The sequence below is a fragment of the Halichoerus grypus genome, chromosome 14 (genome assembly GCF_964656455.1).
Source record: "Halichoerus grypus chromosome 14, mHalGry1.hap1.1, whole genome shotgun sequence".
In the NCBI taxonomy this organism is placed as follows: domain Eukaryota; kingdom Metazoa; phylum Chordata; class Mammalia; order Carnivora; family Phocidae; genus Halichoerus; species Halichoerus grypus.
The window spans coordinates 11,418,351-11,445,340 of NC_135725.1; the positions used below are offsets into that span (position 1 = coordinate 11,418,351).

Below are 26,990 nucleotides of genomic sequence, written 5' to 3' on the forward strand. Positions count from 1 at the left end.
CTTTATTTCTAGAAACAAAGTATAAAGAAAAAAAAACAAAACTCACCCAATATAGAAGTTGATCTATGTATATGATTATATATGTATAGTCATATATAATCTTTTAAAATGGTAGATGGCTATTTCAATGCCTCTAAGGTATACTTTGATTACTGCAAACTTTTCAAGTTGAGCACAAAAAGCAGTAGTACAGGTCAATCCAGCACAGCCCTGAATTCTAAATCACTGCATTAGACACAGTGAAAAACACATGATTGCTATAAACAGGCTAAGAATTGAATATTTATTTCCGTCTGCTTTACCAGCCAAAATTGTATGGCTTGTCACAGCCTGTTTTTTTCTCTTTATTATATTAGCAAGGAACACTCCGAGCTTTATTGCGGAAATTAAATTAAATTTAAAAGGCAGTATTCAGCTTTAACTGACTTGTACATACAAGTAATTCGGGAACTATATATACTCCAAGGAGCCTACTTTGGGTGGAAAGACAGACCCTTGGATTCATTTTACCCTAAACCAGTGTGTCCAGGAATGTCTACCTGCATTAAAGCCTCAGGATTGAATTGGCTTGTATTGTTGAATTAGCACAAATGTTTTTGCCTATCATTTTATTCTTTATTCAAGGACTAGACTATAGGCCAGCTGGAAAATTACTCAGGGACTTTGATACAGCTTCCTGTCAGTGCCACATTTTGTTGATTTGGTTATTCTTCAGATCTTCATCACTGAAAGGTCGGCGAGATGAGGATCAAACAGCAAGTTTCCTGCTTCAACCAGTTTAGCTAAGATCCCAAATAATTCATTTTCATCTTTACCTTGGCATCTCTAGCCTGCCCACCAGCAGAGGTAGTAGTAAGTTACCTCTAAACAGCATATAAATGCATTTCATCTAAGCACCTCAGTATATTAAACGTTATTTTTGAAAAGTTCCAATATACACAGAAGTAGACAGAACATCATAGAAGAACCCCCATGTACCTGTACCCAGTTTCAGGAATTTTCAACTCATGGCCTATCTTGTTTCTTCCCCCAGCCCCCACCCCCATAGAATTTGAAGCATACATTCTGGGTATCACATTATTTTCCTCAAACATTGAGAATCCCTAAAAACTAGGGGCGCCTGGGTGGCTCGTCGGTTAAGCATCTGCCTTTGGCTCAGGTCATGATCCCGGGGTCCTGGGATCGAGCCCCGCATCGGGCTCCCTGCTCAGCGGGAAGCCTGCTTCTCCCTCTCCCACTCCCCCTGCTTGTGTTCCCTCTCTCGCTGTGTCTCTCTCTGTCAAATAAATAAATAAAATCTTTTTTTAAAAAGTCTTAAAAAAAAAAGAATCCCTAAAAACTAAAAACTCGTTTTTTTATTTTTATATACATTATTTTATTTTTTTTATTATGTTCCTTTAGCCACTGTATAGTACATCATTAGTTTTTGATGCGATGTTCAATGACTCATTAGTTGTGTATAACACCCAGTGCTCATCACAACACATGCCCTCCCTAGTACCCATCACCCAGTTACCCCATCCCCGCATCCCCCTCCCCTCTGAAACCCTCAGTTTGTTTTCTGGGGCCCATAGTCCATCATGGTTCATCTCCCTCTCTGATTTCTCCCCCTTCACTTTTCCCTCCCTTCCCCTGTGGTCCTCCGTGCTATTGCTTATGTTCCACATATGAGGGAAACCATATAATAATTGTGTTTCTCTGCTTGACTTACTTCACTTAGCATAATCCCCTCCAGTTGCATCCATGTAAAGGCTCCTTTAAAAAAAAAAAAAAACAACTATAATTGCATTATCATACCTTTACAAAATTAATTAATTCTTACTGGTCAGTGTTCAAATGTCTAATTGTTTCAGAAACAATTTGGTTAGTTTGGATTAGGATTTAAATAAGGTCTGTGTGTTAAGCACAACCCCCTTCCCCCCACTCGGTCACTTATTTGTTCTTTGTGAGGATATTTGTTGAAGAAATTGGTTTGTTTATCCCATAGTCCAGATTTTGCTGATGACATCCCCACAGTTTCTTTTAAGGTGTGCATCTCTCCCATTTTCCCTGTAGATTGGTTGTTGGATCTACAGGTTTGGTCAAATTTAGGTTTGACTTTATTTTTAGAGGTGTTTCCTGCCATCAGGAGGCACATAATGTCAGAGTGCCTTTCTTCTGTGATGTTAGCAGCTGTTGATGACCACTGACTAGACCTGTTCATTCCTTAGGGGTTGTAAAATGGTGCTATTCTGGTTCTGTCATATGGTAGACAGAATGCTCAAAGCGTTCTAAACAAGAGAGTGCCTAGCACATAGTAAGTGTTCAAGAAAATATTTATTGAATGGACTAATTTCCATAATGTGACATGGAAACTAATTAGAAACCTTGCTTGCCTAAGATCTGATTAATAAAGCATCTCTTTTCCTCCTAGAATCCCGATCCTTCCCCATTTTGTGTAAGGTATCGCGTCCACATTACTTGAGTTGTGTTGTCTTTGCCACTCCTAGTATATTTTGGTGCTCGGTGCCAATTTTTAAATGTGGCTGTTTTTCAGAAGGTCTTTTAGACTCATCCAGTGATTATCCTTTCTCAATCTCATACCAGCTTAACTTCACATCCCTTACAGATTGGAAATGTAGAGAGACAGAGGGCAAGAAAGCTAAAAGCAGGCCCTGAGCTGTGTTTCAGAACAGAGCATCCATCTTAGAGCCAAGGCCAAGTGCTCCTGGATGGTTTAATAGTCCTTGAAGGTGACCCCTTCAAGTGATATTTTTACTAGACTCTAAGCTTAACCTGGTTTATGGCAAAATAAGCTTGCCTCATATCTGCCATTTAGGTGTATGCCTACTGATCAGTAATTATAAAGTCTCTGTAAATAACAGCTTGATTTTTGCCCTGGACACGGTTTTTTAAAATACCTCTGGTGTGGGTAGGTTTGAAAACACTATTAGCTTTGTTCTTCTGACAATATAGGGCACGTAATCACAGTAAATACATTCAGCACTGAAGATTTTTCACAAGCATTATGATCTTGAAATGCAGTCTCGAGTTCTTATATTTGAAATAGAAGCCGTAGGGCTCTATGTTCTTTGCTGCTGAATATTTTGGTTTTCATTTGCTTGCTCACAAGGACAGCAATATAAAAAATACACATTTCTGCTATGATCAGAGTGCGCAGCAGGGAACACAAAGCAAAACAAGTCTTTGGTGAGCAGAACAGTCTGGTGTGTATGATAGGAAAAATACAGAAACAACCCAAGTTTTATTCCATAGAGGGATGCTGATAATGTGCTTCAGTTTTCAGAGGGGAGATGTGTTCTCAACATTTTGTGGAGAATATGAGTCTAGTTTTCATGAAGGTAAGAGATGAGATAGGCTGTGAAAAACCAGGAAGATTTGAAAGCATGAGCAACACCTTTGGGGCACATTAATGGGTAACTAAGTGATTCTAGCTTGACCAGCCTGGAAGAGGTCTCTAGACAGATGTTAAGTAGCAGGCAGATGTTGGCTGGGACCACAGTAACAAGGACCTTCAGTATCACCTGAGCAATGGTGAGAGGCTGAAGGCTTTGAGCTAGGGGAATGACATGAACTGGTCAAGCCAGGGGGTCGGAGATAGATGGGAAGGTGGGAGAAAGAAGTTGAAATCAAAGCATTAGCACGAAGGAATGTTCCAATTATAGAAGCTGCAGGATTGAGCAGCTTAATGAAGAAGGAAAAGGAGTCAGGGAGTCTGAAATCCACATCAGACTGATTTCAAATAAAAGAGAGAAGTGAGGGAAAGGAACCTGCTTTGGAAGAAAATAAGAGTTTAGGGTTACAGCAAGACAGTTACATAGAAGTTTAGGAATGTCCAGAAGCCCACTGGAAATACACAGGCCTGGAGCTTAGGAGTGAGTTTGACCTAAAGAAAAGACTTTGGGAATTGTCTGTAGAGAGATGATAGCTAGAATCTACCCGCTAAGAGATGCTCAAATTTTTTCCACTTCTCCCTTGAACTCCCCTGCTGCCATCCACATTCAAGTGTCATCTTTTTTTTTTTTTTTTTAATTTTTTATTTGAGAGTAGTTGACACATAATGTTAAATTAGTTTCAGGTGTACGACCTAATGATTAGACAAGTTTAAACATCATGCCATACTCACGATTTCCCTGATGATAAGTGATGTTGAGCATTTTTTCATGTGTCTGTTGGCCATTTGTATGTCTTCTTTGAAAAAATGGTCTATTCAGGTCATCTGGCCATTTTTTAGTTAGAATTTTGTTTTTTGGTGTTGAGTTGTGTAAGTTCATATATTTTGGACAGTAACTCCTTACTGGATATGTCATTTGCAAACATCTTCTCCCATTCAGTAGGTTGCCTTTTTGTTTTGTTGATGGTTTCCCTCACTTTGCAAAAGCTTTTTGTTTTGATGTAGTCCCGGTAGTTGAATCTTGCTTTTGTTTCCTTTGCCTTAGGAGACATACCTAGAAAAGTGTTGCTATGGCTGATGTCAGAGAGATTACTACCTATGCTGTCTTTAGGATTTTTATGGTTTCCACTCTCACCTTTAGGTCTTTAATCCATATTGAATTTATTTTTGCAGATGGTATGAGAAAGTGGTCCAGTTTCATTCTTTTGCATGTAGCTCTCCAGTTTTCCTAGCACCATTTATTGAAGAGACTGTCTTTTCCCCCATTTGAAAATTCTTGCTTCTTTTATCATAGATGCATTAACCATATAGGTGTGGGTTTATTTCTGGGCTCTCTGTTGCATTCCATTGATCTGTTTTTGTGCCAGTCCCATCCTGTTTTGCTTACCATACCTTTGTAGTAGATCTTGAAATCTGGAATTATGATACCTCCAGCTTTGTTCTTCTTTTTCAAGATAGCTTTGGCTATTCCAGTCACAAACCAGAACAAATAACACTAAAATTTGTATGGAACCTCAAGTACCGTCTCTTATCTGGACTATTGAAATACTCCTCAGTCAAAAATAGGTACCCCTTGTGTGAGATGTCTCCACAGCACCCTGACTTTCTCTTTCCAGGCCTTATTCCAATCTGTAATTGAGGCTTGTGTAATTTTGAGGATGGTCTTTTTTGTTTGTTTTACTTCCATGGTGCCTGGGACAGACTAGAGGCTCAGTTTTTTCCTCCAGCAAAAAGAGTGAATGAATGTCAGTGCTGAAAAGTAGAGAGGGTAAAACGTTAAGAGAGAACGAAGATGTTCACCAAAGGAAAGGGAGGCAAAGACATATAGGAAGGCAGGGAACAAGGGCTGAGGGCAAGCGGGGCTTCCAGGGGGCGTGGTGAGCAGGGATGAGCCAACAGGGGGCAGAAGAACAGCAACAATAGTAGCGCACGTTGATTGGGCGCTCTGTGTATCCCAGTTACTGTCCTAAGACTTGACGGGGATTAACTCGTTCTGCACAATAACCCTGTAAGCTCAGGGTTCCCATTTTCTCTGTTTTCCAGGTGAGGCAACAAGGCCCAGAACAGCTCTGTACTTTGCCCAGGGACCCCTGGGGAAGCCATGGGTCAAACCGGACCAGCTGGACCCAGAGCCTAGAGCCTCAACCACCGCACAGCTGCTCCCCCTTCTAGCAGGTGGACAGAGAGCAGCGTGCAGTGAGTGTGGGCACAGAGGCAGAAAAGGGGCAGGCACTCTTGATGACCTCTAGCCATGGAGAGGGGACAGCAGTGCCTGTCATTCTGAATTAGGATATTTCTCACATTGGGTCACCAGGTCTGTAGAAACTCTGTGAATAAGAGCCTTCCCAACATAGCACCGACGATAATAACCTGAAGAAGATGCTTTCTTCAGGAACAGAGAGTTTTGATCACGTCCTCAGGATATTGTACCAACTGCTCCGACATTGACTTTTTTTTTTTTTACACTATCTTCCAGTATTATTGTTGTCTTAAAATAGTCCTTGAGAGAGAAGGGGAAGAAATCTGGCTGTGCCAAGAAATACCGTTTTGCGTAGCAAACACACAGCTATAGAATGTACCAGCAACCGCCAGGTCAGGCAAACATTCTAGAAAAAAAAGAAGTTTTCGCGCCTGAGTGACAGACTTGACTGATGGGTGTCTGTCATGTTGCAGAATGTTGTTGCACACTCTCAAGGCTCACACATGCTAAGATTTTGGCAGATGTATTTGATTCCTTTAATTAAGGAACCGGGAGGATATGAATAACTATTTTGTTCCTAATTGACGCAGATCTGCAGTGCACGTGACTAAAATCTGTTCCCAGAATTTTTCGTTACGGAAGTTTTTGAATTTGACTTAAAATATATGCCTGTATATTTCTCTTTTTCTTCCTTAACTTCTTTTTTTTTTTTTTGGTAGATGGTGACTTTACCTAACCCAAAATCAAACTATCATGGTCAACTTCCCACCCAGTGGGAATAGAATTTATCTTTTTTAAGCTTTTCACTCTGAAAGTAGGGGCCTGGCCTCCTAAAGACAATTCAGTATCCTTCAGGGACTCTGCCGATCCAGTTTGAGAGTGCAGAGAAAATGATTCTCTTTTAAAAAATTTAGGTGTAGCTTTTTCATAGTGAATTCTCTCTTGAGGCTTGCTTTTGTTTTTTTATTTTGTTTTGTTTTGTTTTTTTAAATAAGCCAGGACAAATACTTGGCCACTTAAAGCACCAGGAGTTAAAATTGGACCCCAGCCTGACTTTGTATCACTTATAAAATGCACCTGTTCCCTTTGGCCTGTCCTTAGGCAGAAGAAGAGGCTGTAAGTACAAACCAGACGGTTCAGGTTGAATCTTGCATTGAAAATATAAGGAAAAATATTTCATAAAGAAAGCTTTTTAACAAGCAGAACTCACTTGCAGATGCTTTGCAGAGGAGAAAGAAAGAAGTGTGATGTTCTCAGGAGGACCTTTCTGTTTGTCCACACCTCGCTTTAAACCACCCTGGATGCCTGGTAGGAACACTCACAATGTTGTCACAGGGTCTGATTAGAATTTGCTTTTGAAGCCAGTGTACTGCTTTGTGGGGACATTTACCAGTGGGTAGTCCGGGCTGTGCAGGGCAGGAGGCTGTGATTTTTGCTCATTGAAAACGGGACTGTTCGCCCAGACGGATGGTGAGGCCGTCATTTTATAGCCCATTGACCAGAACTGTGGTGCAGCCAGCTGACTGTTTCCTGTTGAACACTCAACCCAGAACTTTTAAAGAGGCCCAAAAGGGTGCTGGTAAGCTGGCCCAAAGTGCAGTCATATTTTTGTGGGCTTTTTGTGCATTTTTGTTGTCAGAAGTGTAACTTCAAGGGTGTTTCCATCAAGACGACTTCTGTAGCCTCTCACCCGAGTGTGAGCCATGAGTCACCGTGACTTGTAATTAGGATGAAGGTAGCTAGCAATTAATTGAGCATTTTCCCTGTACCGAGAATTTTTCCAGGCACTTTATCTGCATTTCCATGTTGAATTTTTACAACTCTGCAGTATGTAAGATTATTGTTGGCATTCTACAGAGGAGGAAACAGGCATAGGGAGGTGATGTAACCCGCCTAGGTCACCGAGTCCATGCTCTTTATGCTTTATGTCCCTACCACAGATCTCTCTAAGAAGGGACACACGAGCTCTGATACATGTGAGTCGGAAAGCTGGCATCTGCAGGTGGTGATCCCACTGCAGGATTATGACGCTGTCTGAGAGGGCGCTATTCCCAAGCCTTTCAGTATGGTTGACAGGTACAAAGACCAAGGTCCTTCTACTCTTGAGAAGAAAGCATTCAGTGTCTGTTAGTGTTTCTCTTTAAGAGGTTGGGTCCTTGGCAACCGTGATGCAAAGCTGGCTTGGTTTCTTACATGGCTCCATGCTGTTTTATGGAGGGGTGAGAAAGGTGCTGATAAACCTCCCTGGAGAACCAGCCAATGGGTCTGATGCCGAATCATTGGGTCAGTGGTGGGGAACTTTTCCTGACATCCTTCCCTCTTCCTTCAGTCTTGGCTCCACTTCTTCTTAGGTTAGGGAAGCTTGGTCCACATGGCTATCAGGCCACTCTCTTGGGTTAGAAAATGCCATGGCCTAAACCTCCTAAATGATAAGACTCTACTCTCAGCTCTTGCCTACCTCCTTTCTCAAAGTACTTAATTGAGTAAACTGAGAGATGAATAATTGACACTCACGTGCAGCCCCCTTTCATTTTTCCTCATTGATGGCAAAGATGCATGAGACCCAGGGATGACCATATTTCTGGAAGGCCACCTATGTCGTAGTTCACAAAACCCCCTTTCAGAGGGTATCCATCAAGTGACAGCCACAGTTCTGTGAATCCTCAGGTCCAATGCCTGTTTGCTGCATCTGTATCATAAATGTCTGGTCAGAAAGCAGTTGGGCTCCCCTCAAGCTAATAATACACCAAGTATTAACTAAATTGAATTTAAATTAAAAAAATTTTTTTAAATAAATAAGCAGTTGGGGTGAGGAATAATGAGAAAAGCCTATGGAATTCTGGGTATTCAGTCTCTGGGTAAAGAATTATCCATAGACTCTGCTCCTAAAAGACATTTCCTAACTGGGGCATGGTGACAGATTATCATGTTGATTCAGAGACACCTGTTCTGCCATGCAGGCTTGTCTTAATTTCTGGGCTGTTTTGATTTCCTGAGCAGCTTTGTGTGAGAAATGCCAGGCATTAAAAAACCTGTTGGGGAGGAGAATCATATACAACCCACTAGGAGAAGAACTTTATCATAGAGGAGAACGCCCCATCTTCATACCCTCCTCTATACTCTTCCTCCATGGAAGAAGCCCCACCTACACTGGGAAGCCATGTTGAATGCCTCTTCCCTTGACCTTATCTCCCGCCATTTTCCTGTCAGAGCATCTCTCCCTCCTTTGTCTGGCTGCATCCAGCTACTCTTTTTTTTTTTTTTTTTTTTAAGATTTTATTTTTTATTTATTTGACAGAGAGAGACACAGCCAGAGAGGGAACACAAGCAGGGGGAGTGGGAGAGGGAGAAGCAGGCTTCCCGCTGAGCAGGGAGCCCGATCCCAGGACACTGGGATCATGACCTGAGCCGAAGGCAGACGCTTAATGACTGAGCCACCCAGGCGCCCCGCATCCAGCTACTCTTAATTCTTCTCTTCCCCACTGTTGGCTGAGTGGATAACTAAGCATGAAGTCCTGTTGTTTGTTGAGATCCTAATTTTTAATAACACTTCTACTGGGAACCGAATGGCAACTGTGAAAGACCAGCTTTCCAAAGGAGACCACAGAACTCCAGCGAGGTTAAGATTTGGAGAACGGAATCCAGACAAAAACACATTCTGGCTGAGTCCTCATGCTGAGGAGGATACATGCATATAGAGACCATTAGTTGGGGGTGTCTGTGCTCTAGTGTTTAAGAGTATGGCCACTGGAGTTGACTGCCCAGGGTTCACATCCCGACAGTGCCACTTATAAACAGTGTGATATTGAACAAATTACTTTATCTCCCTCTGTCTCAATTTGTTCATCTGTAAAATAGAAACAATAATAGTACCTAGCTCAAAGAGTTGTGAGGTTTGGATCTGAGTGACCTACTTAGAACCTGGCATGTGGGAAGTGTTCAATAAATGTTATGAGTGAAGCGTTCATGGAGGGTTAGGAAAAGCTGTGCTTGCTTTAGATTTGCATTAAAAAAAACACCATCTTGGAGCCATTGTGATAATCCTTACTGAATATGACCTAATAATAACCTCAAGTGTTTTTATTTTGATTTTTCCTGTATCAGCCATCCCCTGGAAGGGACGCAGGAGCTGTACATCTGCGTATCTAGAGCTTTCTGATTCTCTGCAGATGAGACTTAGGAGCTACTTCAGCTGACCGGCCTCCTGGTTCTTTTTCTTACTCAGGTGCTGGAAAGCTTCAAAATCATGGACTATAGCCTTTTGCTGGGAATCCACATCCTGGACCATTCCCTCAAAGAGAAAGAAGAGGAGAACTCACAAAATGTGCCTGATGCTAAGAGGTCTGGGATGCAGAAGGTCCTCTACTCCACAGCGATGGAGTCCATCCAGGGTCCGGGGAAATCTGGAGATGGCATCATCACAGAGAACCTGGACACGTAAGTGTGCCCACCCACCTGCCCCCGCTCCTGGTTGTGGCAGCCCACAGCGATGGGTAATTAAATGCAATCACGTTCCCTTCATGGTGGCTCTTTGAGAACGGATTCCTACCTGGTGCTAACATGGATTGAGCAGCCTTCATTTCTGTTCATCTCCGGGTAACTAGATGCATGGCAATTCTTCGAGTTATTACCATTCTTTCTCCCATGTGGTTTCTTTTTTCAAATGGCTCCATTTCTGAACAATGGCTGAAAATGTTTTTACGCCCTTTGGCTCCATATTCAAAACGTCTACCACAATAGGGAGAATATACTTTGAATTTGAATAAACTTGTATTTAAGCAAACACATGATAGGAATTACATTCATAATGCAGACCTTCTCATCTGCATAAGAGGATTCTCTTATTCTAGATCCTCTACCCTGGCAGATGTGGTCTCTTGCCTCAGCCAGATGTGCTCATAACTGCAGGATTCGTTTGCACATATTAAGTACATATTGACTAACAGGAACAATTGCAACCAAAGAGAATTACTGAAATGGCTGACTGTCACGTGCTTTTACCAGCTGTATAGGAGACTGAACGGAAGGCATCATCTTGGCCACTAGTGATCGCCTTCTAGGAGTCTCCAACAATGACTAAATCACAGGCGTATTTCACTTTTATACAGGAAATCCATACGTATCAAACTTTTTAAAAAAATCCTTGCTTATAAGTGTATCTAAATGCCCAAAGTACTCTATATCAATCACTATAGTGAACTACTACACAGCCATTAAAAAACACATTAGCATTGAATACAAGCAAATGTATATCGTTTAGCAAATGAAAAACTCAGGTTATAAAGCATGATAATCATTGCTCTGGTGGACTAATAGATACATATACACCCACATTGACCCTGGAAAGGTGTGCCAAATGCTGATAGGTGTCCTCTGCATCCTAGGAATGGGTCCTTTTAAATATTTTACATCTCACAGCAAATATGTAAAAGTGTTGCATTTTTAAAAGGCAGGATTTCAAAATACTTTAAAAATTCGTGCTCATGGTTTTAAAAATAGGAATAATTTTTTGTTTGGATTCTTCCCATCGGGCTGTCCTGAGCTGACAGCTATAGTTTCATTCTCCTGTGTGGGAAGGTCAGCATTCAGGATTCCCAGGAAGACTTTACCCGAGGCAAAAAAAAAAAAAAAAGAGGGCAAGCGAGTCCAGAATTCTTAAAGTTGTCCATTTTTGTTTACAGTCTATTTATTAGAAGTGATTTTTAACTTCCCATTATAATATGTTGTAAAATATTTTGTCTCTCAACAGAATGGGAGGCATTCCAGCTAAAAGCCATAAGGGAGAAAAACTACTTTTATTTATGGGCATTATTGACATTCTGCAATCATATAGGTAAGAAATTTGGGGAAGTAGCCTTTCATTATTTCAAAATAAATCAACAAAAGGTACTGAAAATCCACCAAATGGGGATGATTTTACATTCTCCTTTTTATTTTTCTGTCTGTTTACGTTTAGGTTAATGAAGAAGCTAGAACATTCCTGGAAAGCTCTTGTCTATGACGGGGTATGTGTTTATCATGTTCCTTGTTAGACTATATATTTTTCTGATTTCTCAGACTTCAGGGTGTGTCTAAGAAGTCGTGTCAACAGAGAAAATGATGTCTTATTTCTGTGTGAAATCTAAAGGACCCACTTACGAAAGGAGAGGATGCTGAGCAAAAGGGGGAGACTCTTTGCATAGGCACTGGGAAGATCAGGACAGTTGAAAAGAGGTTCCCACAAGACCGAGCTGTGGAGTGGTCTGAACCTGACTTTGGTGGCCCTGGATTTGAACCCTGCATTCACCACTTTACTAACCCTGTGATCTAGACGCATTGCTTGTGATTTGGCCCCTCTTGGCCTGGTTTCCCATCTGTACCAGAGACATGGCAATAGCTCCTAGTACCTGCCTCATAGGGCTGATGTAGGGATTAAATAAAATAACGCCCTTGAGTGTTCCAACGCAATAAAGACATAAGAAGTGAAAACTTACAAGTTGTTACTGATGTATACATGACTAAGACCGACTGGCGTGAGGATGTCTGTTGAACTCAGAATTGCATAACAGAAGAAAACAATCAATTGTCAAGCAACAGCCTCCCTCCCCCCCTCCCTCCCCCAACCCCCCACCCCCGCTCTCTCTCAACACACATAGACACATGCACGTTTCTCTCTGGATGTTAGATTTGACCTTTTTGCAGCTGACAGACATTTACTAGCCTCAGCCTCCCTCAGTTAATAACCCGAAGTGACACTTCCAAAGAATATATCAAAGATTTGCTCGCACATTTTTTTAAAGATGTTAGCAGATGCTTTCCTTTGAAAGAAGATAAATTATAGATGTTATTATTTTCCTTTATTGGAAAGAACACCCACTTCCTCAGTTCTGTGGAAGACTGGTAATAACCTTTCAGCATGAAAGATCTGCATTTTGTCCACAGGCTAAGGAATGGGCTTCATCAGAATGCACTTGTAAACAACAGGGTCAAAGGTTTCTTTCTAAGAATTAAGTGTAGGCTTATTATTCAGATCAAAGATTCCTTCTATTTAAAGGCGGAGATGGTGGGTTCATTTTTTTTTCCTTCCTGACAAAAGTGGAGACTGCATAATGCCTTCACCGTAGAAGGGAGACAGTAGACACATTTCCCCTCTGTTTTCTGAGACAAGGTTAATTCCCTGTTACCAGACTAAGATTTCTGATGTGAATGACCTACTTCTCAACTGGTCAGATGCTGCTAAGAGGCCCCTACCTTTGTCTAGTTAAAACACATCTTCCATTTTTGGTGTTTTTTTTTTTTAAGAGCATCTCTGTACTGATCATATATTTGTGGAACTGTAAGCAGTAAATAAGATTCATTTTTGTTTGTTTGCAAATGTACCTCATAATTAAACAATGTTACTTCAGGGCGCCTGGGTGGCTCAGTTGGTTAAGCGACTGCCTTCGGCTCAGGTCATGATCCTGGAGTCCCAGGATCGAGTACCGCATCGGGCTCCCTGCTAAGCAGGGAGTCTGCTTCTCCCTCTGACCCTCCTCCCTCTCATGCTCTCTGTCTCTCATTCTCTCTCTTGCAAATAAATAAAATCTTAAAAAAAAAAAAACAAAAAAACAATGTTACTTCATACCAAAAAGAAACACAGTCCAACTTCTCTTGGAAGGCAAGGTCTGAGTCTTAATCATCTTACACTGTAAGATATTTCTAAGTTACTGTGCTTGTTGTAAGTGTCCATTTCATACAGGAGCCACATGTCAAACCAGCCGGAAATTCCCACATCTATAGCATCCCTGATGGTCTAGAGGACCAGTATGCCTTGGTCAAAGAGGCTTTCTCTATATTGTGTCCTTCATAACATGTTGATTACGGAATTACCTTATGCCTCCCGTAACACCCTATTTTACAGATGAAAAAAAAATGGAGGCACCAAGACCCTGCCTTCTTCCTGTATCACACAGCTTATTAAAGTTAGAACTAATATCAGAACCAGGGCTCCAGACCTCTGGTCCAATGTGGGTTTTTAATTCCAAACCCAGAGCAGATGCTTTATACCATCTAAACTTAAATTTTCAGAGCTTTTTTTATTAGAATCCACAAACTTAGAATGAAAACAGAACATTTACTATTTCTAGAAATGCATATCTTGATGGTAAATACGTGGTTACTGAATAAACATGGAGAATTAGCTTCTTCATCCATCTCCTTTCCTGGATTGTAATAAAATGCCCCTTCAGTCCTGAAGACTCCTGCCAAGCACGAGAGAATTGAGTTAACAATTCAATTCAGTTCAATTCTATCTCATCAGTAGATAATTCAGCATAACAGAGGTCATCAGTCAGCCTTGTCCCCAAGGAATCTTCCCAGTGTCCGTGCACCCGATTACTACAAGACAAAACCACACTATTTTTTTTAACCTAGATGTCACTCTTATATTAGAGTTGTTTTGCTTGTTTATGTCCCCAATTTTTGTCCCCGACCGAAAGCGAAATCCTTCATTTTAGATGACACTTGAAACACGGTTGCCTGTATGTAAAAAAAGAATTTAAAAGCCCCACATGGCACACAGTGGAATGAGAATTAACTATTTAGCTTCATAAAGCAGCATCCTTTGGCTAGCTCTCTCATGCCCCTCTTCGTACTCTCTTTCATCATGAATATCTAGAATCTTTGCCATATTGTCTTACGCCTGCTTCCCCAGCCTCACTCCTGGGCACCACGGGTCACAGGGCTGCCAACATCCACGCCTTCTGGTTCAGGACATTGGCTAACAGAGAACCAATTGCGTAGATCTTTCTTCTAGCTTGAAATGATCTGAGAGGTAAACCTGTGACACCTGATTTGTATTTTCAGGATACTGTTTCAGTTCATCGACCAAGCTTTTATGCTGACAGATTTCTAAAGTTTATGAATTCCAGAGTTTTCAAGAAAATTCAAGGTAAGATTCTTAGGATTTTACTCACTAACTTCACTGTGTGTATCTTTGCAAGATTTTTACTAAAAGGGTTTGGACTATCTCCAAAAGCTGTGATGAGTTAGTAATTATGGTTAAGTATTCCATTAGGTATTTACTGATGCCGTAATCATTAGAGTCCTGTTTTGTGGTGGAAAAAATTAGAAACTGCCTAAATGTCCAACCTTATATTATATTGGTTAAATATATTATGGGACAATCTAATGGAATAATATGTACAATAAAAATCATATTAAAGGGGTGCCTGGGTGGCTTAGTCGGTTAAGCGGCTGCCTTCAGCTCAGGTCATGATCCCGGGGTCCTGGGATCGAGCCCCACGTCCGGCTCCCTGCTCAGTGGAGAGCCTGCTTCTCCCTCTCCCTCTGCCTGCCACTGACTATTTGTGCTCTCTCTCTATCTCTCTGTCAAATAAATAAATAAATTCTTTTTTAAAAAATCATATTAAAGGTCCATTTAGGGGGCGCCTGGGTGCCTCAGTTGGTTGAGCGTCTGACTTTTGATTTCGGCTCAGGTCACGATCTCAGGATCAAGATTGAGTCCCATGACAGGCTCCGTGCTCAGCGCAGAGTCTGCTTGGGATTCTCTCCCTCTCCCTTTCCCTCCCCCTCTGCTTCTCCCCTCACTCATGTGCACACACACATGCATGCTCTCTCTCAGATAAATAAAATCTTTTTTTTAAAAAGATTTTACTTATTCATTTGTCAGAGAGAGAAAGCAGCAGACAGAGGGAGAAGCAGACTCCCTGCTGAGCAAGGAGCCCGATGTGGGACTTGATCCCAGGACCCCAGGATCATGACCTGAACTGAAGGCAGCCACTTAACTGACTGAGCAACCCAGGCATCCCTTAAATAAATATATAAAATCTTTTTTAAAAAGGTCCATTTAGTTCTTATAGACACAGATTTATTCATATATGTGTGTGTGTGTGTATGTATATATATGTGTATATATATAGTTATAGTTATTGGTTTGCATACCTAAATGCACAACAAATTCTATATATATAAATATGTATTTATATATAAGTAAATATATAAAATAAATAAATATATATAAATAAATAATATAATATATATAAATATACATAAAATATAAATAAATAAATATATATATAAAATATATTTTATATATATAAATTTTATATATATGTATAAAATTTTATATATATATAAAAATGTGATACATCACATTAACAAGTAAAAGGATAAAAACCATATGATCAAAGTACAACATTCATTCATGATAAAAAAAAAACTTTACACAAAGCAGGTTTAGAGGGAACATACCTCAACACAATAAAGTCCATACATGAAAAACCCACAGCTAACATCATACCCAGTGGTGAAAGATTGAGGGCTTTTCCTCTAAGATCAGGAACAAGACAAGGATGTCCACTCTCAATGTAGTACTGGAAGTTGTGGCCACAACAATCAGACAGGAAAAAGAAAGAAAAAGCATCCAAATTGGCAAAGAAGAAGTCAAATTTTCACTATTTGTAGATGACATTATACTATATATGTAGAAAACCCCAAAGACGCCACCAAAAAACTACTAGAACTGATGGATGAATTCATTAATGTCACAGGATACAAAATTAATATACAGAAATCCATTGCATCTCAATACAATAATAATGAAGTAGCAGAAAGAGATACTAAGAAAACCATCCCATTTACACTTATACCAAATAAAATAAAATACCTAGGCATAAACTTAACCAAGGAGGTGAAAGGCCTATACTCTGAAAACTATAAAACATTGATGAAAGAAATTGAAGATGACACCATGCGCATGGATTAGAAGAACCAATGTTGTAAAAATGTTCATACTACCCAAAACAGTCTACAGATTTAATGCCATCCTTTTCAAGATACCAAAACATTTTTCACAGAGCTAGAACAGATAATCCTAAAACTTGTATGGAACCACAAAGACTCCTGAATAGCCAAAGCAGTCCTGAAAAAGAAGAACAAAGCTGGAAGGTATCACAATCTAAGATTTCAAGATATACTTCAAAGCTGTAGTAATCAAAACAGGACAGAAAGAAACACATAGATCAATAGTATAGGACTGAGACCACAAGTAAGCCCAAACCCACATGGTCAGTTAATCTACGACAAAGAGGACGAGAATATACAGTGAGGGAAAGACAGTCTTCAACAAATGGTGTTGGGAAGACTGGACAGCAACACACAAAAGAATGAAACTGGATCACTTTCTTATACACAAAAATAAACTCAAGATGGATTAAAAACTTAAATGTGAGACCTGACCTGAAATCATAAAACTCCTAGAAGAAAACATAGGCAGTAATCTCTTGGATATCACCATATGCAAAATGTTTTTGGATGTTTCTCTGCAGGCAAGAGAAACAAAAGCAAAAATAAATTCGTGGGACTACACCAAAATAAAAAGCTTTTGCACAGCAAAAGAAACCTACTAAATGGAAGGAGATACTTGCAAATGATATATCCGATAAGGGGTTAATATCTAAAATATATAAAGAACTAATACAACTCAACACACACACAAAAATCTGATTTAAAAATGGGCAGAGGACCTGAATAGACATTTTTTTCCCAAAGAAGGCATACAGATGGCCAGCAGACAAATGAAAAGATGCTCAGTATCACCAATCATCAGGGAAATGGAAATCAAACCACAATGAGATATCCCCTCATACCAGTCAGAATGGCTAAAATTAGAAACACAAGAAACAACAAGTGTTGGCAAGGATGTGGAGAAAAAGGAACCCTCGTGCGCTGTTGATGGAATGCAAAATGGTGCAGCCACTGTGGAAAACAGTTGCTCAAAAAACTGAAAATAGAAATACTGTATGATCCAGTAATTCCACTACTGGGTATTTCCCCAAAGAAAGTGAAAACACTAATTCAGAAAGGTACATGTACCTCTGTGTTTACTGCAGCATGATTCACAACAGCTAAGACATAGAAGCAGCCAAGTGTCCATCCATAGATGAACGGATAAAAAAGATGCAGTGTATATATACGGTGGAATATTATTCGGCCATAAAAACATGGCGTCTTGCCATCTGCAAAAACATGAACAGACCTGGAGCGCATTATGCCAAGTGAAATAAGACAAACACCATATAATTTCACTTATATGTGGAATCTAAAAAAACAAATGAACAAACCAATTCTTAAGTACAGAGAACAAACTGCCACTTGTCAGAGAGGATGTAGGTGGGGAAATGGATGAGATCAATAATGGGGATTAAGAGGTACAAACTTTGATATATAAAATAAGTCATGGAGATGAAAAGTGCAGCATAGGGAGTTTAGTCAATAATATTATGTAGTGACAGATGGTGATTACACTTCTCGCGGTGAGCGCTGAGTAATGTATAGAATGTCTAATCGATATGTTGTATCCTGAAACTAAAATAATTGCATGTCAATTAAACTTCAGTAATAAATTTTTAATTTAAATTTTAAAAACTAAATACAAATTTTAAATTTTAAAAGCTAAATATATATATAACTATGTATAACTAAGATGCTTTATCAACTGTGATTATATTCAAGTCCTTAAGCTTAAAGGCATACTTTCCTTGTAGGTGAAAATTTCCCCTCCTCACTTCCACCCTTAAGAAAACAGTACCTAGTCCTCACGTTTCTTCTTTCAAATTACTTTGTGTGTGTGTGTGTGTTGTTGTTTTTTTTTAATTTTTTTTATTATGTTAATCACCATACATTACATCGTTAGTTTTTGATGTAGTGTTCCATGATTCATTGTTTGCATATAACACCCAGTGCTCTATGTAGAACGTGCCCTCTTTAATACCCATCACCAGGCTAACCCATTCCCCCACCCCCCTCCCCTCTAGAACCCTCAGTTTGTGTTCCAGAGTCCATAGTCTCTCATGGTTCATCTCCCCCTCTGATTTCCCCCCTTCATTTTTCCCTTCCTACTATCTTCTCTTTTTTTTTTTAACATATAATATATTATTTGTTTCAGAGGTACAGGTCTGTGATTCATCAGTCTTACACAATTCACAGCACTCACCATAGCACGTACCCTTCCCAATGTCCATCACCCAGGCACCCCATCCCTCCCACCCCCCACCACTCCAGCGACCCTCAGTTTGTTTTCTGAGATTAAGAATTCCTAAAATTACTTTTTCAAGTCTTATTACATCCTTTCATTCCACCCCAGAACTGAGTCATACGGGCAGTGTAATAATATCTGCAAAATCGTATAATTTTTTCTAGAAATAATAGTCATCATAATGTTGAAACCTCACTGAAATTCCCTACCCAGATCGTGTGTCTCAAGCACTAAAACTTAGCTTCCTGAAAGGAATATAATAGTACATTAATTTGTTAAAAATCAACTGCTGTAAGATTTTTAGAACAAGAATGCATTCATTCAACTAACTTTGAGCACCTGTAATGTACCTAGCACTATACCAACCATTAATAACATAGGAAGGGTTTTTTTAGTGAATTAGTTCCTCCCTCAATAATTTTTGGGTCAGGGATTGGAACATGTAACAGATTTATAATCTAGTGAAGCAATTGTGTTTTGTTTTGTTTGTTTTTTAAAGATTTTATTTATTTGGCAGAGAGAGACACAGCAAGAGAGGGAACACAAGCAGGGGGAGTGGGAGAGGGAGAAGCAGGCTTCCTGCGGAGCAGGGAGCCTGATGCAGGGCTCGATCCCAGGACCCTGGGATCATGACCTGGGCTGAAGACAGATGCTTAACGCCTGAGCCACCCAGGCGCCCCCAGTGAAGCAATTGTTAATAGAGTTTTTGCATACACTACTATAGGTACACAGAGAGAAATAAGACCAATTCTTCCACAAGAGAGCTTCAGAGAGAGAATATTTAAAGTAATTCCCTAAATATAAGTTAGCATTCATTAGGAAGAGAGGCAAGAAGGACCTCTGAGGTTAAGGAATAGCATGTGCAAAGGCCCAGGGGTAGGAATGGACATGGTAGGTTCTAGGAATGGCAGCTAGGTGAGTTGAAAAGCAGTAAAGTGTAGAGGCAGATAAGTGGCAGGATATAGGGCTGGGAATGGACACAGGATACCTCTCGCCAGCCAAAAACAAATTCAGGAGTTTCTGCAGCACAAAACAAAGTGACGTGCAACCCAAACCATCTTTTGAGGTTATCCAGTCAAAAGAAATCCCTGAAGCCTTCAGTTTTTACAAGATTCAATTCTTATCCCATGAGTGAGTCTTAAATCATTCCTTTAAGGAAGATTCACCATCTAGGTGCTATGTGGTCCCTGCAGGGGTTTGGTTTTGGGTCCTCCCCGCTCCTTGTATGTGATGCGGATAATGAACAAAGAGTTGGGACTCCTGGGTGGCTCAGTTGGTTGGGCATCTGCCTGTGGCTCGGGTCATGATCCCAGGGTCCTGGGATCAAGCCCCACATCAGGCTCCTTGCTCAGCGGAGAGCTTGCTTCTCCCTCTGCCTGCCCCTCCCCCTGCTTGTGCACGCGCTCTCTCTCTCTCTCTCTCTGACAAATAAATAAATAAAATCTTATTAAAAGAAAACAAAGAGCTGTTTCTTTTCATAGCTCTTGGCCTTTTCTCCTCTGTGAACTACACATACACACAGTTCTCTGAGTGTTTCCTCTAGTTCACGTTTCCTTGCTGCTGACAACTTTCTTCTGACCTCAGCTGTTTCTCAGTTTAGAGAATCTGCATTGGCCTAAGATCTATGTAGTACTCAAATGTTTCGGTCTCAGGGCAACTTTATACTCTTTCCAATGATTGAGGACCTCAAAAGGCTTTCACACACATGGGCTATATCTAGCAATATTTACCATATTGAATTTAAAATTGAGGAAAATGTCAAATATTCATTAATTCTCACAAAGTAATAATTTCTAAAAAAAATTGCATGTTAAAATAAGCCATTTTCAACAAAAAGGTAAAAATCATTTTCACATAAAAAATAATTACAAAAAGTAATATTTTCTAAAACAAATAAGTTCGTTAAGAAAAGTGGCATCATTTTTCATTTTTTCCGATCCCCGATTCTGGTTTGTAGACGACATCTAGATTCTCACATCTGCTTCTGAATTCAGTCTGTGGTGAGAGGGTCATGTGGCATGTAGAAAACTCGTGAGAAAGGCAATTTATGTCTTAATATTATTATGAAAATAGTTTTTTTACAGTTATTTTATTTATTTGTTTTTTTAAGTAAACTCTATCCCCAACTTGGGGCTTGAACTCACAACACCAAGATCGAGAGTCACACGCTGTATGGGTCGGAGCCAGCCAGGCATCCTTGAAAATAGGCTTAGGATTGCAGACCTTCTAAAAGGGTCTCGGGGCACCTGGGTGGCTCAGTCGGTTAAACGTCTGCCTTCGGCTCAGGTCATGATCCCAGGGTCCTGAGATTGAGTCCCACATCGGGCTCCCTGCTCGGCAGGAAGCCTGCTTCTCCCTCTCCCGCTCCCCCTGCTTGTGTTCCCTCTCTCGCTGTCTCTCTCTCTGTCAAATAAATAAATAAAATCTTTAAAAATAAATAATAAATAAATTAATTAATTAATTAATTAATTAATTTAAAAAAAGGGTCTCGGGGGCCTCTAGTAGTCCCTGAACCACATTTGAGATCCTCTGATTAAAAGTTTTAAAATACTGTGTTGGAAGACAAGAGTTGAGGGTTTATAAGAGTTAGCAGACAGAACGTAAAAGCAGAAGCCCGTGTGTGCAATCCCTTCACGCCTGGAAAGCAGGTGTCGCTGCTGTTTTGATAGGATGAGGTGTTAAGGAAAATGTGACTTATTTGGTCCACTTACTTTCCATTAAAATCCATTTTGATCAGTTTTTAAACATTCAAAATGCCCTCCCCTCAAAAAAAAAAAGAAAAAAACCCTAACTCTGGTTTTATCTTTTCTCCCCTTCACATCAGCCAGGAGATAGAATCCTCCAGAGAGAGGAAATGAACACCAGTTTAGACAACTTCAGACAGAAGACAGACACCTGGGGTTTCATGCTTTCTAGCTCTGTGACCTTGAGCAAGTCGCAACTTTTCCAGTCTCAGTTGCTGGACCTATAAAAGGGCCCGCCTCCCTCGGACAACCGCGTGGGTAGTTTGAGATACGGTGTGTGAATGTCGGCCTCCATGCCCTAAAGCCCTCTCCAGGAGGTATTTATGATGATGATTATATTATTATGGTTCTAGGACTGCTCACAGGACACATAAACTTCCCCTTCTCTTTAAGTGGAGAGAATGCTCACTATTCTTTCCCCATTTGTGTGTCCCAAAGTCCTTGTCCAGTTAAGTTCTTGCAGGCTGCCTATGGGCAGGCCCCAGATGAGCATCGTAGTCTAAGCTCTGGAGAGCTTCCCAAGGCCAGACACAGTCACTCTAATGCATCGGCTATCAGGTTACCCCTCTGGGCAAAGCCCCAAAGGCGGAGGGGGGCCTCTGCCAAAAACCACTTCAGGGAAAGCATAAACAAGCCTCAAGTTCCCTTGCTCCCTCTCCTCCAAGGAAATTCTCTAACGGTGTTAAGCCAAGAAGAATTATTGCCGCAAAGACTGCATAGAAGTGGGGATGGTGTGGCTGCAGCCGAAGCCGCTCCCACTGACGTATCAGAGGTGAAGGGACAGCCTTCAGCGAGCAGGACGGATGGTGAAGTCCATTTGCCTTGGTTCAGGTTCCCAGCACACTCCTGAAGTTGGAGAATGCTGTTTGGACAAAGGTCGGGAGTGAGTGATAACATCTGACATAGCCGTGACCTAGAAAAGACCCAGAGGGCAGGAAATTTCAGTGGAAAGTCACTTAAAAGCAAAAAGCAACCAGAAGTAACTTGGCTAAATTAGGCTTCATGAGTATAAGATTAAACATTGGCATGTTTAGAAATTCCCAGTCCCCAAGTTAATAAAACCAGGGTCATGAGAATTCTCCTCGCTTTACCATCTGCATTTACCAACCCACCCAACCTCCTCCCAGCGCTAGAAAAACATTGCTTGGAGGCAGAAAAAGTATCCTTTAGCAACAGAACGTTTGAATCTCACCTCAGGTAAGACTTGACTTCAAAATCTAGAGACGTATTCCAGTTCGCATGTATTCTAGGGGATCTTCTCATTGAGGTCAAGTCATTGTAGACAAATACAATTGCCAAAACCCAAACATTTTCATCTCCCTTTCCTCGTGTATATAAAACAAAGTGTCTTGCATTCTGCTCAGATAATGAGTAATACGTTAATAAGTAAAATCTTAATTTAATGAAAAACAAAAAGTTAATGTGGTTTTACCGTATCTTTGTCTCTCCTTTTTCCTTCCTGTCCAGCCTTGAAGGCCTCACCTTCTAAAAAACGTTGCAACTCCATCGCCGCCCTGAAGGCCACCTCGCAAGAGATCGTGTCCTCAATTAGCCAGGAGTGGAAGGACGAGAAGCGGGACTTGCTGACCGAGGGGCAGAGTTTCAGCAGCCTTGACGAAGAAGGTAAAGACATGTCGCATAAGAAAAAAAAAAAAAGAAAAGAAAAAGAAGTCCTTCTGATTTTGCTTATATAGGTGATGTAGATTCACAGTAGAACAATTAGAATATACCTAAGAAACAAGGTGATGGGGGGTGCCTGGCTAGCTGTCAGTAGAACGTGCCACTCTTGATCTCAGGATGGTGAGTTCAAGCCCCACATTGGGCATAGAACTTACTTAAAAGAAAAAAGTAGAGAAAGAAAGAAACCAAGTCTATTAACTCATTTTCAAAAGGACATTCACAGTATGACAGTTACTACAAATTTTTAAAACATAAATAATATGTGGTTGATAGGGAAAAAAAAAAAGTTGGAATATGTACTAAGATATTTAGAAATAAAGATCCATAACCCCACTACTGGGAAGTAACACATCTGAACATTTTTGTGTTTTTACAATTGGACCTTGTTCTGTGTATGCATACGGTGTGTGTGTGTGTGTTTGAAACACACATATGCATTATATACATATGGATACACACATCCCTGTACATCCATATAGACACAATGTAACAATGAATTATCTATTTACTTAGGTCTTTAATGAATTTAGTAAAAATTTTGTAACTTTCCTCCTGCTTGTCCTATACACCTCCCTTTTGTTAGATTTATTCTCAAATGCATATAGAGATAGAGACATAGACATGTACTTTCGGTCTTTTCAAATACACCTCCCTTTTGTTAGATTTATTCTCAAATGCATATAGAGATAGAGACATAGACATGTATTTTCGGTCTTTTCAAATAGTGTCTTTTTAAGATTTAGGTTTTCTTCTACTGTTTCTCATAGCCCTCCCTTCTTTTTCCTTCCTTCCTTACTCACCTGCCAGCTAGGACTTCTAGAACAATGATGAATGCAAGTGGTGATTGCGGGCAGGCTTGCCTTGTCCTGATTTTGAAGGGGATGGCTCTTGTGTTTCACTGTTGAGAAAGAAGTTGGCTGTATTTGATACCCGTAATCGGGTCAAGGAAGTACCTTTTTATTCCTGGTTTGCTAAAAGTTTTTATCAGGAGTGAGTGTTGAATTTTATCACATACTTCTCCTTGTTTGTTGAGTTGATCATGAAGGTTTTTTCTCTTCTAATCCTAAAAGAGGAAGTGACATTTTAGACTTTTTATTTTTTATCAGTATATTCTTTGGGGAATCCCAACATTTCCTGAGAATTTCTTCTCCTTTGATTAGATTCTTCTCGGGCTTTCCTTTCCCTGAGAGTGGTTAGAATAGGGTATTATTCCTATGCCCGTCTGCACCACCCATCCACCTGTGTCACGTGGGGTTTCCTCCTTTCTGATCCTCCTCGAAAACAACTGATACCCAGATTTAGTGCTTTTGGCAAAGGAGTTCATGAATCGCCCTTGCTCCTCTCTCCGGCTGCAATTTCTAGCAGTCAGTGACAACCCTTTACCTAAGCCTCCCTGCCCTGGCATCTCCCCTACCACACGGCCTGGTCTTCTTAGGACACACATAAAACCGCAAGGTGTCTGCAGTCTGGGAAATAGGATTAACTGATTTTTAAACTGTATCAGTTAAACTTTCAACTAGTATGCTCCATGTGACGTCTGAAGTTAGAGCAGTGAGTCCAATTGTTAATCTGGGGGGAGAGAGGGGGGCATAGTATATACACTACATAACATCCTGGAAGTCTGGAGACCTGGGAAGTCCGGCACATATTGTGCTTTTTTTTTTTTTTTTTGCAGATGACTTCTTGCGCCCCTTGCTTCATTTTTAAAGGGACTTCACCCAAAAAGGCCTCTGAAAGTCGAAGAAAAACGTACTGAGCATATTCTTTGAAAATGTTAACATTCTATTATAAAAATGAGTTTAACTGGACAATTCTCTTGATGTACAAAGTTTGCTACAGTGTTCGGCCTTTTTATAATGCTCTGTACTTGGGGGCTCCACTTTTTGTAGTGCACCAAGTCATCGCCAGATTCCCATTGAGTTTTTAATCCTCTCTTCTGTGCCAGTATCAGTGTTCCGGGGTGTATTCGTTTTCTCTTGCCATGTAGCAAATTACCCAGAACGTCAGCAGCTTAGTAGAACCTCCATTTATTAGCCCACCATGTGTAAGTCAGAAATCTGGCCAGGCTCACCTTGGCTCGCTGGACACAGCTTATCAGGGTCTCAAAAACTGGGATGAAGGTGTCAGCTGGGCTGTGTTCTCATCTGAAGGTGCTGGAGAAGAATCCTCCTCCAGGGTCATCACGTGCTTGGCAGAATTCACTTCCTTACAGTTGTAGGGCAGAGGTCCCCATGCCTTCCTGTCTGATAGCCATGGGCCATGTCCAGCCACCCAAGACCATCCACATTCCTTACCAGGCAGCCCCCTCCATCTTCAAACCAAGACTTCCTTCCAAGTCAGTCCTTCTCTCACTTCATATCTCTGACCTCCAGACACAGATTTAAAAGGCTCAAGTGATTAGGCCAGGCCCACCTGGATAGTATTCTCTTTGACTAACTCGAAGTTAATGGATTAGTAACCTTAATTACATCTGCAGAATTCCTTTTGCGGTGTAAGTTGCGGTAATCACAGGAGTCCTCTCATGCTTACTGGTCCCACCCACGCTCAAAGGGAGATGATGATACAAGCGTGCAGGTCACTGGGGATCATCCTAGAATTCTGTCTACCATGCTAGTTTTTTAAAAACTGAAGGATATGAGAGCTTGAGGAAACAGCTCTCTGCTTCAGAGAGCTGCTCCTTAAAGATTGGGGCTCAGCTCCCCACTGCCTGGTCCAAGTCCCTGGACAGATCATGTCTCTCTGTATTATATCACTCACATAGTCTCTGGCTCATGAAGTCAAGACCAGAGTCTGCATGAGCCTTTCTGTCCAGCCCCATCTGCCTTATGTTGAGTAGCAATTCATTAAGCTCTGATGGGAGGTTATTTTTCAGACACACTTTTCAATATTATTGAGTATGTCAATATTTTTCTCTGTACTTAGTAAGAAGGTGGGACCAAGTATATTAAAGATCGTTAGCCAGCTGTCGTATTACATTGAAGCCTTTCTAATTTTTGCATGTAGAGCCCTTTGGTTACTTGTGTTTTTATACTGTTACCATCTGTTATTCATCATGGCCGTTCTTTATTTTGACCTGAATCAGAGCTGCACTGTCTCACACATTTAAAGTATGTCCAGTCTCCCAGCCCAGAGTCCAGCCCTTCTGTGCCTACCCCTTTTCCCTCCATGCCTCTCTCCACCCCTCCATCTACACCTCTTCAAACCCCAAATCCAAAATCTTGCACTCATGTGACAGTGCCTATTAGGACCGTTTTCCATTCATACGCTTCCTAAAAATGCATAATTTTGAGCCCATTGTTGCCTGAATCCACAGTCCAGCATGGTGACTTCAGTTAACAAGTGTCTTGTATGTTTGAAAGTTGCTAAGACAGTAGATCCTAAAAATTCTCATTGCAAGAAAAAAGATGTAACTATATGTGGTAATGGATGTTCACTAGATTGTGATGATCATCTCACAATACATATGTGTATCAAATTATCACATTGGACACCTAGAATTAATACAATGTTCTATGTCAATTATATCTTCATAAAAATTTAAAAATATCTCCTTAGGTTTAATAAAACTCAGTGTGAAAAGTTGAAGGACAGGACTCCTGCATAACTATTATGTCCACAGTGTTCTATCACTGGGGACTTGCATGTGTATTTTTTAAGCAGCTCTGTTCTTGCTGACTGGATCTGTCATTAAAACACTATCTCTGACAGGCTGGGCAATAGGTGCCCCAGGCACCTATATTTTAAAAAGGAAGTAGGAGTCGGGCGCCTGGGTGGCTCAGTTGGTTAAGCGACTGCCTTCGGCTCAGGTCATGATCCTGGAGTCCCGGGATCGAGTCCCGCATCGGGCTCCCTGCTCGGCGGGGAGTCTGCTTCTCCCTCTGACCCTCCCCCCTCTCATGTGCTCTCTCTCTCATTCTCTCTGTCTCAAATAAATAAATAAAATCTTTAAAAAAAAAA

At 40.7% G+C, this 26,990-nt stretch overlaps 1 protein-coding gene across 6 annotated transcripts in view; it reads left to right on the plus strand.

The window, feature by feature from the left end:
• PIP5K1B (phosphatidylinositol-4-phosphate 5-kinase type 1 beta) overlaps positions 1 to 26,990 on the plus strand; it is a 295,831-nt gene that overhangs the window by 202,079 nt on the left and 66,762 nt on the right. For all 6 annotated transcript variants that reach the window (XM_078061785.1, XM_078061784.1, XM_078061781.1 and 3 more), the window contains 5 exons: positions 9,820 to 10,031; positions 11,344 to 11,427; positions 11,551 to 11,599; positions 14,418 to 14,502; positions 22,821 to 22,976. In XM_078061785.1, coding sequence (XP_077917911.1) covers positions 9,820 to 10,031; positions 11,344 to 11,427; positions 11,551 to 11,599; positions 14,418 to 14,502; positions 22,821 to 22,976 — 586 coding nt within the window. The remainder of the gene's footprint in view (positions 1 to 9,819; positions 10,032 to 11,343; positions 11,428 to 11,550; positions 11,600 to 14,417; positions 14,503 to 22,820; positions 22,977 to 26,990) is intronic.